This window comes from Paroedura picta, chromosome 11 (genome assembly GCF_049243985.1).
Source record: "Paroedura picta isolate Pp20150507F chromosome 11, Ppicta_v3.0, whole genome shotgun sequence".
In the NCBI taxonomy this organism is placed as follows: Eukaryota; Metazoa; Chordata; class Lepidosauria; order Squamata; family Gekkonidae; genus Paroedura; species Paroedura picta.
The window spans coordinates 66,495,904-66,510,570 of NC_135379.1; the positions used below are offsets into that span (position 1 = coordinate 66,495,904).

General features: G+C 47.1%; 1 protein-coding gene across 5 annotated transcripts in view; it reads left to right on the forward strand.

Annotated features, from left to right (window-relative positions):
- The first annotated feature begins 608 nt into the window (after window positions 1-608).
- Window positions 609-14,667, forward strand: part of DDC (dopa decarboxylase) — a 74,225-nt gene continuing 60,166 nt past the window's right edge. For 2 of the 5 annotated variants that reach the window (XM_077302979.1, XM_077302982.1), the window contains exons 1-5: window positions 611-771; window positions 5,104-5,323; window positions 7,487-7,600; window positions 8,165-8,284; window positions 11,974-12,108. In XM_077302979.1, the coding sequence (XP_077159094.1) occupies window positions 5,123-5,323; window positions 7,487-7,600; window positions 8,165-8,284; window positions 11,974-12,108 (570 nt within the window). In that variant the 5' untranslated portion in view covers window positions 611-771; window positions 5,104-5,122. Of the gene's footprint in view, window positions 772-1,193; window positions 1,348-3,813; window positions 3,834-5,103; window positions 5,324-7,486; window positions 7,601-8,164; window positions 8,285-11,973; window positions 12,109-14,667 lie in introns of those variants that run through there. The other 3 variants (XR_013225311.1, XM_077302980.1, XM_077302981.1) reach the window with 3 other exon arrangements.

Genomic DNA, 14,667 nt, shown 5'->3' on the forward strand with positions numbered 1-14,667 from the left:
GGAGATTCCTTGGAGATTTGGGGCTGGAGTGGTAGAGAAGTAGTGAATGTCAGGCCGCTTATCTCCATGTCAACCAAACTCTCCAGACCAAGCCTGTACAGAGGGTTGCTGGGGTCCTCGTAGCAACCAGGGGGATGGGGGGAAGGTCTTACAGAAAGCAGCAGGGAGGCCTATCCAATCTTCAGTGCTATGTCTACACCACTTCCTATGTGACCCAGAAGGAATACTGGGGCAGCACTATTATTTGGGCAAAAACTTCCTGGTACTTTTGACTTCTCCCACAGAGGTTTTGCCCAAATACTAGAACATCCCTCCTGACATCTCAAGAGTTACTCCTGGGTTGTGTGGATGTACATAGATGTGTCGCTGCACCTGGGAGGATTTCCCCTCTTTTGGGGGTAAGATCCCCCTTGCTGGCCCGCTGAGGGGTGGGGGTGGGGGGGTGGGACTGGCACTGGGGCACCCCTACGTTCACACACGTGTGTGTTATGTGTGTGTGGCAATTCTTGTCCAGGCCCAGCAGAGACAGAACCCTGGTCTTCCCAGGCCTGTGTCCCATCCCTTGCTCTGCTTCTCCGTATTTTTCCTTTCGCAACACTGATAGCGGTCTTTGGGAGCAAAGTACCGTTCAAGGTGGAAGCCTGATAAGTGAGCTTCAGCCAACCCCGCGGCTGGCGTTCTCTGCCCGGGGACCCTGTGCCCACAGAGCGGCCGCAAGAGAGTCACTGGCTTCCGAAGACCCAAAGCCAGGGAGGAAATCAAGTTCACAAGGTGAGGAAGGGCTTGAGCAGTCTGCGGAGCGGCTTAGTGGCAGCGGCAGTTTGTGTCCATGCAGCTGCAGCTGCTCAGGGAAAAGGGAAGCTGCTCTGGCGATTCAGCTCACACAAGCCCTGTGCACACCGAGGCAGCTGGCGGGCCCCCGGCAAAGGGGGCAGATGCTCAAGCTCCCGTCCGTGGCCCTCAGTGACTCCTCTAATTGGGAGGTGTGAAATAACAAAATGTGTCTCCGAGGATTCTGCAGCAACGAAAGGCTGTTCATAGATGGAGGGCGAAGATTGCCTTGAGTTGAGAGCAAATGTTCGTCTTTTTCAGATGTGTTTTTTTGGGGGGAGGGGGGAGAACGGAGCGGTCCTTCTAGATCTATTTCAAGAAGGGGGTGCGTGGATGGGGAGGGGAAGCATGACGTGACGTGCAGAATGTTAAAATGCCAAGCCCGGCCTCTGATTGGCTGCTGCAAAGGGGGTACTCTTTATATGGACGTTGACAAGTGCATCCTTTGTGCTCCATGACTGCCACAAGGAAAGCAAGAGAGGAGGAGACAGGAGGGCATCGCAGCAGCAGCAGTGGGTAAGAGAAGTTTCTGCCTTCCCCATTCTGGGACTCTCCTAGGAATCTTGCAACAGTTTGTTTGTCTGTCCTAGAACTTGACGGGCTCATTCCACAGGTGGCAAAATTCCTGGTTGAGTTTATCCTGCTATCTGCTCTGGGCCACCTGCTTTGTGTCTTTTAATTTATTGGAAAATACATGTTTGGGGAGGTGTAACAGGACAAAGTGAACCTGCAACCTAGTTCTAGAGACATGGTTCAAAGGTATTACCAAACCAGTGTGTATTAGTTGGGGGACCTGGATAGCAAGGGTGGCTATAAACAGGCAAAGCGGTTTCATATGAAAGACAAATTATTGTTGATCCAGCCATGGAAATTAAGGGCAGAGTTATAAACAGGTGTGGAAGTGTCAGTTCTGCGTCTCCATGTATAGGATGATCTGAAAGACCTGCCCTATAGAAATGGAAGCAGGATATGTTTTCCACCAGAAGAATCTGTTAGATCACAAGAAAACTTGAAAACTAGTTTGATTAGTATTAATTTACGTTCTGATCCAGCCAAATTTGCAGTGTTATCCAGAGCAGGATTACACCCTTGCAAGTTCATTAAATAGGTTTAGAAGGGTATGACTCTGCTGAATTACAAAAAGTCATCTCCCTTTTGAATGCATTTTCTTAGAATATAATCTCACAATATACCGCAGTTACAATAGATTGCAAGGAGTAAACATATTGTGCATGATTAAATATTGTCTTGAAATTTGCTACGCTGATGCATGATAGAATCCATTTAGAATAAATCTATCTGAATACAATTTTTCCTTTCCTTTCCTTTCCTGTACTGTTCTAGGCAGAAGTGCTACAGGTCCAGAAACATTTTCCAAGGGTCTCATATTTTCAATAAGAAGAAATATTTAGATCTGTTGTTGACTGGGTGTGTTAAGTACCATCAGGTTGTTTCCGACTTATGTCCCTATTAGTTCAAATTAGTCATGAATACTCCCAAACTGTACATTTTGGGTTGGAGAGAATACCTGTCACCTCTTAATTATTTCTAAAATTGCTTTCCCAATGTGGAATGTCCAGAATATATTTACATACATACACATCTTTGGTGCTAAGGATTTTAAGTGTTTTTTTTCCAAATTAACATTAATCAAGCGCCGTATTTCATTTTCATCCTATATAGAAAATTGGTGGCCCCATAACAGTTTTCTGTAATACCTGTAAATTGCCATCAGATTCCCCCACATGGTTAAAATCTTTTGTTTCAGTTGATTCCAGCATTTAAAATTGTTTCCAAAAGGGAGTGTTAATGTGCTCAAATCTTTGCTATTAACATTAATGGGACTCTTAAATGTTTTATAGTTGCAGCATAGTCTTAATTTTTAATTCCTATATTGTTATTGTTGTTGTTAATTTTGCATGGTTCTTTTAACATGCCAATAGATCCTGTAAGTAACAATGGCCATGTATGGTTCCGCCCTGAGCCGTATGGCAGGGCAGTATAGAAATAATAAAATAAAATAAAATAAAATTGCCCAATAAGTGTTTAACAAATTTAAAAAATATATTTAAAAATGAATTAACTCCCATCCATTCTAGGGCCATCAAGAAACCCTTCCAGGGTTTCACAAAACCCTGGTTGAGAAAGCCTGCTGTACACAGTCATGTTTTCCATCCACGTGATGAACCATCCCCCTGACCTGGATGGCTGGCTCAATCTCATCAGATTGTGGGAGCTCAGCAGGGTCAGTCCTTAGGCGGGAGACCACCAAGGGACATCTGGGACGTGACCCCCAGGCAGGCACTGGCAAACCTCCTCTGGATGTCTCTTGCCTTGAAAACTGCTCAAGATTGCCAAAAATCAGCTGTGATTTGATGCGAAAAATAAAGGGGGGATATATAACAATAGTAATAATAACAATAGGGCCATTGTTAGTACCCTAAGTGTGCATTTTTTCTTTCTCCCCAATAACTTAGAAGACCAACCTGGGGACTCCTTGGGATTTTCTCTTACTGTTCCCTCTAATCTAGGCTTTCTCAACCAGGGTTTCATGAAACTCAGGGGGTTTGTGGCAGCCCTGGAAAGATTTCCTGAATACGTGGGAGTTAATTAATGTTGTGTATATATTTTAAATGTGTTAATCATTCATTGGGTGATATGTCCATATATGACCTGTCCCCTGTCCCAAAGTGTCCAATGATGGGCCTGGAGGGGGTGGGAAGGGGAGGAGCCCCAGGTGGGCGTGTCCACAGCTCTGCTTCCCTATTCTGCACAACTGCACTCCTCCTGGGGTCCTCCAGCTTGAAAGGTGTTATGCTAACATTCCTCAGCCACTTGGCACTGCCCCCCCCCCCCCCGCCCTGTACAAGGAAGAGCCTGCTCTGCATCTCCCCTTGTTTTTCCCCAGTTGATTTTCAGCTGAAGAAGAACATTATTATTAAGCTGCCCTAAGCAGGATTTCTCAGAATTAAACCTAATGGAGTTCAGATCTCCCAGTCCAGGTAAGCAGATCGTCACTCGATGCTAGACAACTGTTCCAGGAGCACCAGGTGGGGGGCAGGCCCCCCTTGTCAGTAGGCAAATGGCAAACCTAGTCCTGCCTGAGCTGGCAGAGATGGAGTATGGATGGAAGAGCGTTTCCAGCCCCCCGTTGGTGCTAACTGGTTTGGTTTGATGTTAGAACTGACCTATTCTAGCCTTGGCTGGTTCTCTATCTTCAGAGAAGGGATATTTTGAATTTAGGAAAGTGAGTATTGATAAGAAGGGAAACCAAAACGGGTGAGCAGGTCTATTCCATGCCATTTGGTTGAAAGCTCCAGCAGTGATTTGATTCCTAAGTTTTAGTTTGTGGCAATGATGATTCTGTGCAATGTCGGACTTGAAAGCCTGCATCTGAGGCCTGTGAATTAGCCGAAACATCAAAGCAATCTGGAATTGATTTATTTCATTACCTGTATGCTGCCTTTCCATTAAAAAATGATACTCCCCCCCCCAAAAAAAAGAAGAAAAGAAAGAAAAAAGAAAGAAAAGAAAGGAAACTCCCAATCTCAAATAAATACAAACGAGAACAATTGTTCCTGTGTGGAAGCTTTTCTCACAGTGACCTGATACGTGGTTCTGGTGGTTTTCTAGAACAATGCAACACGTGTCAACAACGTCCTCACAGTAATTGTGGCAACCCAACACGCAGAAGTTTTGAATAACACTGCGCACATCAGCATCTTCATGGTCTTCATTTGTTTGTTGGGGTACCTCAGGCTTTGTTCGTGAGGAAAATGGACCAGTTTTATTTTATTTTCTTTATTTATTATGTATTTATATACCGCCCTCCCCTGAGGCTCAGGGCTGTTTACATAAAACATAGAAAACAATACAGGGAACTTAGTTTTTCATAACAAGAACAAATAATATTAACAGTAAAACTATAACAGAGGGAATGGACTATAGCAATGCAAACAGGTCCAGAGCAGAACGCATGGGTGGATTTCTGGAAGAGAGGGAGGGAGGGAGGGAGGGAGCATGGGCCCTGTAGGAGTTGCTGGTTCATTCAGTCTCAATGGCTGGTGGAAAAGCTCCCTTTTGCCGACCCTGCGGAATTGTGTTAGTTCCTTCAGGGCCCTGATCTCCTCTGGGAGCTCATTCCACCAGGTGGGGGCCAGGACAGAGAAGGCTCCAGCCCTGGTTGAGGTCAACTGGGCTTCTTTTGGGTCCTACTTTTGAGATACTAACCCCCCTCCCCCCCCCCAAAAAAAACCCATGTCTGTCTTTTAGGTCAGCCTGAAATCTGGATATGGATACTGCAGAGTTCCGGAAAAGAGGGAAAGAGATGGTGGATTACATTGCAAATTATCTCGAGCGCATAGAAAAGAGGCCAGTGTATCCTGACGTGGAGCCGGGCTACTTGAGGCCCCTCATCCCGGATTCGGCTCCTGAAGACCCTGAGCGGTTTGAAGACATCCTCCAAGATGTCGAAAGGGTCATCATGCCAGGGGTAATAACTACAGACGAGCTTTGAAGAATACATTTTTGTTTTTAAATAATAAAACTTGCGATTCTTAAGGGAATAGGGAACCCCGTTGTCATCTACTTCCAGATGTGTATGGAATCTACCAAAGAACTCCTTTGTATTTTGCATTTTAAGCTGAAGGTCTCAGTGTTCTAGCTAAATATTTGGACTTGGGTATTCATCACTGTACCCAGGAAGCGCCCCCTGCCGGGGACTAGAATCAGAGTCCCACATTATGAAAATAATTGGTCCATTGGCTTTCTTGGCAATATGCATTTTCTCTTTCTTTCATCAAGCAAATAGCCTAGAGGGGACAGCCATTTAATGTGATTAATCCTCAGTTTAGGATTAACCAGACTCTGAGGGTAAGCACTTTCTGACTCATCAGAAATGCCACTGAGGATCATGAGGGCTTCTGGCCTGAGCCTCGGTTCTCTGAAGACTTTTTATGGGCCTCTTGTCAGAACCGCCCGTTGCTCATAGAAGCCAAACTGGCAAGACTGCAGACCTGTGGTCACCCCAAGCCCTCAAAAAGAACCTAATAAGTCCAAAGATTATTAGTCATCATTTCTGCAATATGCTTTACACAACTGTGACTCTTCGGATGTCCATGGGCTACAATTCCCACGAACATGCTGGCAGGGGCTCATGAGAATTGTCATCCATGGACATCGGGAGAACCACAGTTTGGCCACTCCTGTAATAAGAGCTTGTCACATATGTATCTTTCATGTCTTGGGGGAGATTGTTCTCAAACTATTGATCACTGATATACGTTTTTGTCCGCACAGGTCATTTTCAAGTCATTTTTTAAAAAAGAAGATGTGTCTCTTTCTGTTCCACTCAGTGCTATCACTAAGGCTAGCCATGTCTCAATGCGCAGAGAAAGTTTTTTCTTTCGAATTAGACAAAGGAACCTACCTTTTGCGAAGAATGATCTAACCTGGCGTTGGCTGTTTGGGGGGGGGGGAGGACGAAGTGATTGAGGGTGGACCGTGGTCGGACAAGCACCCAATGATCCATTGGATTCTCTTGGGGGACTGAGACAGCTATCATGGAGACGATCTCTGTTGACAGGTGGACAAAGGTAGAGCAACCATGTCCCTCTGGATTAATCAGGGGCCTTTGACAACTCTGGGCCATTTCAGTTCACTGGCTGGTTGGGTCGAGGAGAAATAACAGCTGAAACTATGGAGTCGGTTTCCCCACCCGAGGGTCCTCTTCAAGGTTACTTACTGTCTATGTTCAGCTGCTGGCAGAAATTATTCATCTCAGGTTGCCAACTGAGGCTTGGGAAATTCCTGGAAGTCTGGGAGCAAAAGGGGTGGGGTGAGTTTCGGAAGGGAACTTGGCAAGACTATGATGCCCTCCGAAGGTGCCATTTCCTCTTGGGAAACTGATCTGTGCCATCTAGGGTCAGTGACAATGCCAGGAGAACGCCAGGCTCCACATAGTGGCTGTGAACCTCGTGTTTATAATTTTAGAGTTGGTTGCCAGCCATATGCTGGTAGGCAGCACCCATTCCATGAGGGCAGGATTGGTGTAGTGGTTAAGAGCAGTGGCCTCCAATCTGGAGAACAAGCCCCATGCAACCAGCTGGGCGGCCTTGGGCCAGTATGAGTTCTCTCTGAACTCTCTTTGTCCCACCTCCCTCACAAGGTGTCTAGTGGAGGAGAGGAAGGTAAGGCGACTGTAACCTACTTTGAGGCTCCTTCGGTAATAAAAAGTGGGGTACAAAAAAGCCATCTCTTTTTCTTCTTCTGGCATTCCTCCTATGACCCTGGAGGTGATGCTGGCTGATAAAGCAGATGGGGTTCTGTGGATGACAAAAAAGGGAGGGGCTGCTCCCTCTTGCTCCCTGTGAAGTAGTGAGGCTGAGGGAGCTCTGCAAGAACCATGACTAGCCCAAGGTCACCCAGCTAGAACCTGGTTCTCCAGATGGGAGGCTCTCTATGGCATCACAACTCTGCAGTGGCCCTTTACTTCTCCAAACCTCAGTCTCCCCAGGAGCCTCCACCAAACCTGGGGTTTCCTAAGCCAGGGTTGGCAACCTTAAAGTGTATTTTGTAGGTTTCTGGTTTTATATTATTTTGCTAAAGGTGGAGCGTCTGGATGCCCACAGGTGGTCCCTTTTCTCCCTTCCTGCAGGTGACCCATTGGCACAGCCCCTACTTCTTTGCTTACTTCCCCACAGCCAGCTCTTTCCCAGCTCTCTTGGCGGACATGCTTTCTGGGGGCATTGGGTGCATTGGTTTCTCTTGGGTAAGTTTCTGCTTGGCCGACAGCGGGGAAGTCAAAGCCAGGCTCCTCGAGGACTGTCTGTTTGAGGCTGCGGCCTCCGAGCAAGGTAGGGGCAGGACACATTTTGAAAAAAGGAAAATAATTCATAGTAGAGAGAATACATCTGCAGATCAGGTTTTGGGGGCGTGTGATGTTGGGGGAGACGCTCTGGTAAGTGGGCAAAACCTCTATGTTACAATTAGCTTCTTACCATAGAGTTTTGCCCCCAAACAGAGCATCACTTCTGGGTGATATAGCAGTGTCACATTTACTTCCTGCTTGTTCCTTCCCTACTCCCAGTAAGTTGCCCTAGTTCCTGAAAGCCCTGAAATGGGGGGAGAGGCTCCAAACCAGGGGATCCCCTGCTCCCAACTGGGGAATGGCAACCGTAGCTTCTGACCACAAGAGGGAGTATAACAAACATGGAACCGCCCCCCCCCCGCCCCCACCAAGCACAGAAAACAAGAATGCAGAAAAGCCCTGCATTTGGGTAGATATAATTTTTTGTATATTTCCGTTCTTTTCTGCTGTCTGTTTCCTGTCTAGGCATCCAGCCCAGCATGCACAGAACTGGAGACGGTGATGCTTGACTGGCTAGGAAAAATGATAAATCTCCCTCCGCAGTTTTTGGCTGGGAAGGATGGAGAGGGCGGTGGTGTGATCCAGGTAAGCTAGAATGAAAAAAATATATTTTGTGCTCTTCGCTATCTCTTGCTGGGGCTGCCTTGTATTCATCATCAACAGAATCACTTATTTTTCGGTGTACATCATAAGGACAAACAGATCCTCAGGTGTCTGCACAGGATGAGCATTTACCAGCAGGAACTGAACTGAAATTTAACTAAGGTTTATCTAGAGGAACTTAACAAACTTCTTCCATTGAGTTATGGCAAGATACGTTTCAGTAGATGCTCCAATAATTATGATTAAGTTCAGAATAACCATTGTGCTAGAGTTGCCATCTGTGGGTTGGGAAATGCCTGGAGACATTAGGGGGTAGAGCTGGGCGTTGGCTGGATTTGGGGCAGGGAGGAACCTCAGTTACTATGGAGTCCAGCCTCTGAAGCAACCATATTCTCTCGGACAGTGGTCCCCCCACCCCCCCGCAGCGAGAAGTTCGCCAGGCCGCTTCTTGCTGCAGGAGGGGGGGAGAGGGAAGCGCGGCCTCCGGCATGGTGCCAGCGCAAATGCGCATGCGCGGCAGGTCCATGCATAGGTGTTTGCGTGGGGCTGCCGCACATGTGCGGGACCCCGGGTTGCCCTCTCCCCCCACCCTTTGGCAATGGGCCTCAACCTGAAAAAGGTTGCAGACTGCTGCTCTTGGAGATCCGATCCCTTTTGTCTGGAGATGACCTGTAACTGTGAGAGATCCCCAGGTCCCACCTGGGGACTGGCACCCCTATATGATGCTCCTAGGCATAGTGGTTAGGAATGCGGCCTTTTAATCTGGTGAGCCAGGTGTGATTCCATGCTCCCCCACATGCAACCAGTTGGGTGACCTTGGGCTCACCACAGCTCTGATAAAGCTGTTCTGACAAAGCAGGAATATCAGGGCTCTCTCAGCCATAGCATTATTCTGCAGACGAAACTGGATGCTGTTACGGAGGTTCTTTTGACTCCTGTTTCATCTGCACAACAACCCTATGCAGTAGGCCTCAAGTCTTTCAATTCAACAACAACCTGTATGGGAGGCCTTATATGTTTCTTCTCCACCACAACCCTGTCCAAAGTAGCCCTTTCTGCCTGGGGAGCTGATCTTTATACTCTGCAGTTGAGCTGTAATTCCAGGAGCTCTCCAGGCCCCACCTGGAGGCTGGCTACCCCTGGGTTGGAAATTTTTCTGGAGGTTTGGAGGTGGGACTTCAAAATTGTACAATGCCTTAGAGTTCAGCCTTCAAGGAAGTTGTGCAGGTGTGTCTCTCCTGGGCTATGGGCTATGGCCAGCCCTTACCAGAAATTCTTTATATTCTGGGGCACAGAGAGACCAGCATTAGTCCTGTGAGTCTGGAAAGTGCAGGAAGATCTAAAAAAAGAATATTTACAGCCTGAAACTGTAAATAGTGAACAAGTAAATGGCCGGAAAGACATGGGAAGTGAAGTGACTTTTTCAATCTTGACCTAGCAAATAAAAAAACATTATTAAAAGCCTTACTAAGGTCAAGACTGCTGTGCACAGAAAGACTCCCTCTTAGGGTTGTCAGCTTCCATGTGAAGCTCTCTACCTCGCCTCCCTCACGGGGAGTCTTCTATGGGGAGAGGAATGGAAGAAGATTGGAAACTGCTTTGACACACCTGAGGCCTGCTGGGTACAAAAATCCAGTTCTTCTTCTAAGGAGCAATCATGAAAGAAGCATGTGGACAAATAACATTTTATCAACAGTGAAAAAAAAGGCAACAGAAGGAGCAGGGTGGACACTTGTGTACTTTGACTACCCCATGTGTATTAGGGCCGGGGGACATTTCGGTGTCTGTGGTCTAATTCACACAAGAAGGGAAATGATGTTGAATGAAGAACTGGGAGGAATTGGTTGCCATGTAATCTTCCCCTTAGAAGAGTCTCCAGTCTGATTTTCCCTTCACATATCTGATGACACGGCTCTGGAAAGCTCATCTGTAACCACTATGCCACAATTCCCAAAGGTTAATCCTCTCCCACACTCAACGAACACTCCACACCACAGGTTCTTGACACCCGTATCTCCACACCCATGGCCTCATTTGCCACCACGCCACCACAACCTCCCACACAACACACACATTCAACCCCATGGCCTTACAGACTGGACAACTCCTCCCCTTCCTCTTCCCACCGCCAAGCTCTAGTGCCTGTTGTATTCCTGGATACAATGGGTTTTGCCCCTAGTTATATAATATATGATATTATATTTCCAATTTATGTCAGAAAGGTTTTTTTTCACCTGCAGGGATAAAGCAGCTGTTTTGATTCATCTTGGATTGTCCCAATTTTGTGCTGCTGCTGAAGGGCAATTGTGTCTGTTTACCGCCTGGAAATATTGCCTTTCTCCATTATTGTATCCTCTCTAATGGTGGACGTCACCAATAATTGTCCTGTTGAGGCCTGGGGAGGGGGGAGGGGGGGGCAGGTGTCCATGCCGCTGCTGGAGTTGAGGCAATTTGCCCTGCTGCTTGTCTCGCCACACCTTTTTAACCGTCATGATAAAAACTTGAAAAGGACAGGAACAAGACAGGCTTTCGATTAGCCTGCCAGTCACTCCTCGATCGAACACCCCATGAATACTGTGGCCTCGGCCTGTGAAAATTGGCTCCTAATTGCCTTGGAGAGGCCAGATCGATGGCCAATTCAGAGGCAATACCTGAAACTTTAGGAGGAAAAAACACATGGGAGGATATTTCGGCTTGAGGCTGTGGTGCTAACAAGGGGCTGTGCTCACCCGCAATTTCAGCTGGCTCTTGGAACCGCCTCTCCATGGTAACCTTTGTGTGCCGGCAGTGAAGAGGAAAGGATCCTCGCCAGCTCACTTAGCAAGGGTGTCCAGAAAGCTAACTTTCTCACCCGAGTTTTCAATATGGGCACCTCAGGGTTCCTTTCTTTGCTTGTTTTTGGTTCTTTATTGTTTTCTCTGACTTGACTTGAGTCCCGTTAAAGCACCTCTGACGGATTTCAATGGGAAATAGAAGCTGAAGAAGAGTTGGTTTTTCTACCCCTCTTTTCGCTACCCATAAGAGTCTCAATGTGGCTCACCATTATGCTGCTCTTCCTCTCCCCACAAAGGCACCCTGTGAGGTCGGCGGGGCTAAGAGAGCTCTGAATGAACTGCTTGGTGAGAATAGCTCCAACAGGACTGTGACTAGCAGATGGCCACCCAGCTGGCTGCATGTGGAAGTGTGAGGAATCAAACCTGGTTGTCCAGAATAGAAGCTACTACTTGTACACTACGCCAAGCTTGCTCTCACACAAGTGCTTAATTCACAAATAGGGAGCAACATGAGGAGAGTTGCAAACTTAGACAGAGCCTGAAGATCTCCTAGAATTACTCCTGATCTCTAGACCAGCGGTCCCCAACCCCCGGGCCGGGACCAGTACCGGTCTGTGGATCAGTCGGTACCGGGCTCTAGACCATGGATATTCCTGGAGAAAATGGCTGCTCAGGAGGTGGACATGATGATGTTATAGCAATCTCAGGTCTTTTTCCTCCTCAAACCTCCAGGAATCCCCCTGAGCTGGCAGCCCTCGTTTGCAGCCCCATGGCTCCAAAATGGACCTAAATCTTCAGCCTATTCTTATCAAGCACTGGATAAGTTTTACGTCTGGGGACATTTTTCCCAGGTTGTGGCCTCTGCCACTGAACATCTCTTCTTCTTCTTCTCCACAGAGCACAGCCAGCGAAGCCACCTTGGTGGCACTGCTTGCTGCTAGAACCAAAACCATCCATCGAGTCCAATTGGAGAAGGAAGAATTGGCTCCAGGAGGAATCATTGGCCGCTTGGTGGCTTATACATCTGATCAGGTGAGCACTGCTGCTTGTCGGTTGGGAGGAGGGTTTGGAGGAGGGTTGTACTCGTGGAGCAAAAGTATTTTGGCAGCCAGCATGGCATGGGGAAGCCAGTCCCTAGGGGGGAATTACAGCTTATCTCCATACTAACAAGATCAGTTCCGCTGGAAAAAATGGCTGCTTTGGGGGGTGGACTCCATAGTGTGATCCTCCACCTCAGATCCAGCCCACTCCCAGTTCCACCCCCAAAGCCTCCAGAGCCAGGAGACACCAGGGCCAGGGCCTTTTCGGTCCTGGCCCCTCCCTGGTGGAATGAGCTCCCGGGTGATCTGCGGGCCCTGCGGGATTTGTCAGCTTTCCGCAGGGCCTGTAAAACGGAGCTCTTCCGCCAGGTCTATGGTTGAGGCCGGGGTCAGCGAATCAGGGACATCGCTCACCCCCCAGGAGTTGGAGTGTACGCTACTCCCCCATCCTTTCCTCTTCACCTCCTTGATAATTGGGGGAGGGATGGGATTTTTAGCCGTCATGTTAGTAGATTGATGTTTAATGGGAATTTTAGTGGGGTTAGTTGTTGTGACCTGCCTCGAGCCCGTCGGGAGAGGCAGGAAATAAATCTAAAATAACAACAACAACAACAACAACACCTGGCACAGGGGTACTCAATCAGAAATGTGCGTGTACACTAATTCCCTCCAAATGATCCATGGAGGGAATCCAATCAGAATGTGCTTCATCTATATGAGTTGTTTAGCAACAGTTTAAAAACAGAGGAGCAGATATTTCTAGCAGAATTGTCATGATAACAACTGGGATCAGTATTTATTTCTTAATTGCTTTATTTATTTCTCATATTTGTATACCACCCTCCCCTGTGGAATACTAGAATCGAGGGGTACAATCTATTCAAAAGGGATAGACAAGAAAAGAAGGAATATATGTTAAGAATCTTTACACTTGTGAAGAAATACAGGTAAAAGGGCATGAAAGTTCAGTTGAGTGTACTTAGGTAAATATAAAAGGAGTAGGATATGAGAGTGGTATTATTGGGGGGGGGGGGTCTGCTATAGACCACCAAGCCAGTCAGAGGACTTGAGTGAGGTACTGCTAAACCAAATTACACAATTTTCAAAGAGGGGGAAACAGTGGTCATGGGTGACTTCAATTACCCAGATATCTGTTGCAGGATCAACTCTGCTAAAAATACAAACTCTGTTAAATTCTTAGCTTGTCTTGCTAACAGCTTCATTTCCCAGAAAGTAGAGAGGGGAACCAGGGGCTCTGCTATTTTAGACTTGATTCTCACCAATAGGGAAGAACTGGTAGATGAGGTGGAAGTAGTGGGCACACTTGGTAGCAGTGACCATGTGCTTTGAAATTTTCAATTGTGGGAAAGAGAAAACCTTTACGTAGTTGTATGTATAGACTGGACTTCAGGAAAGCAAATTTTAACAGACTTAAAGGTTTGTTGCATAGAGTCCCGTGGTCAGAAAGACTTAAAGAGATGGGAGTCCAAGAGGGCTGGGAGTTTCTTAAAAGCGAAATACTGAAGCTTCAATCACAAACAACTCCCTTGAGAAGAAAAGATGGAAGGAGCCCAAGGAAGCCAAGTTGGCTCCATAAGCACTTGTCAAAAGATTTGAGGAATAAAAAAGAGTCATTCAGGAAATGGAAGGAAGGCCTTATTACCAAGGATGAGGATAAACACATAACCAATTATTGTAGGGGGAGTGTTAGAAAAGCTAAAGCTCAATATGAGCTTAGGCTAGCAAGAAGTGCTTGTTGTTATTAGTTGCCAAGTCATGTCCAACCCATCGCGACCCCCTGGACAATGATCCTCCAGGCCTTCCTGTCCTCTACCATTCCCCGGAGTCCACTTAAGTTTGCACCGACTGTTTCAGTGACTCCATCCAGCCACCTCATTCTCTATCGTCCCCTTCTTCTTTTGCCCTCTTTTGCCTAATGCTCCCAGCATTAGGCTCTTCTCCAGGGAGTCCTTCCTTCTCATGAGGTGGCCAAAGTATTTGAGTTTCATCTTCAGGATCTGGCCTTCTAAAGAGCAGTCAGGGCTGATCTCCTCTAGGACTGACCGGTTTGTTCGCCTTGCAGTCCAAGGGACTCGCAAGAGTCTTCTCCAGCACCAGAGTTCAAAAGCCTCAATTCTTTGACGCTCGGCCTTCCTTATGGTCCAACTTTCGCAGCCATACATTGCAACTGGGAATACCATAGCCTTTACTAAACGCACTTTTGTTGGCAGGGTGATGTCTCTGCTTTTTAGGATGCTGTCTAGATTTGCCATAGCTTTCCTCCCCAGGAGCAAGCGTCTTTTAATTTCTTTGCTGCAGTCCCCATCTGCAGTGATCTTGGAGCCCAGGAAAATAAATTCTGTCACTATCTCCATTTCTTCCCCATCAATTTGCCAGGATTTGAGAGGGCCGGATGCCATGATCTTTGTTTTCTTGATGTTGAGTTTCAAGCCAACTTTTGCACTCTCCTCCTTCACCCGCATCAACAGGTTCTTCAGTTCCTCTTCACTTTCTGCCATTAGAGTGGTATCATCTGCATATCTGAGGTTGT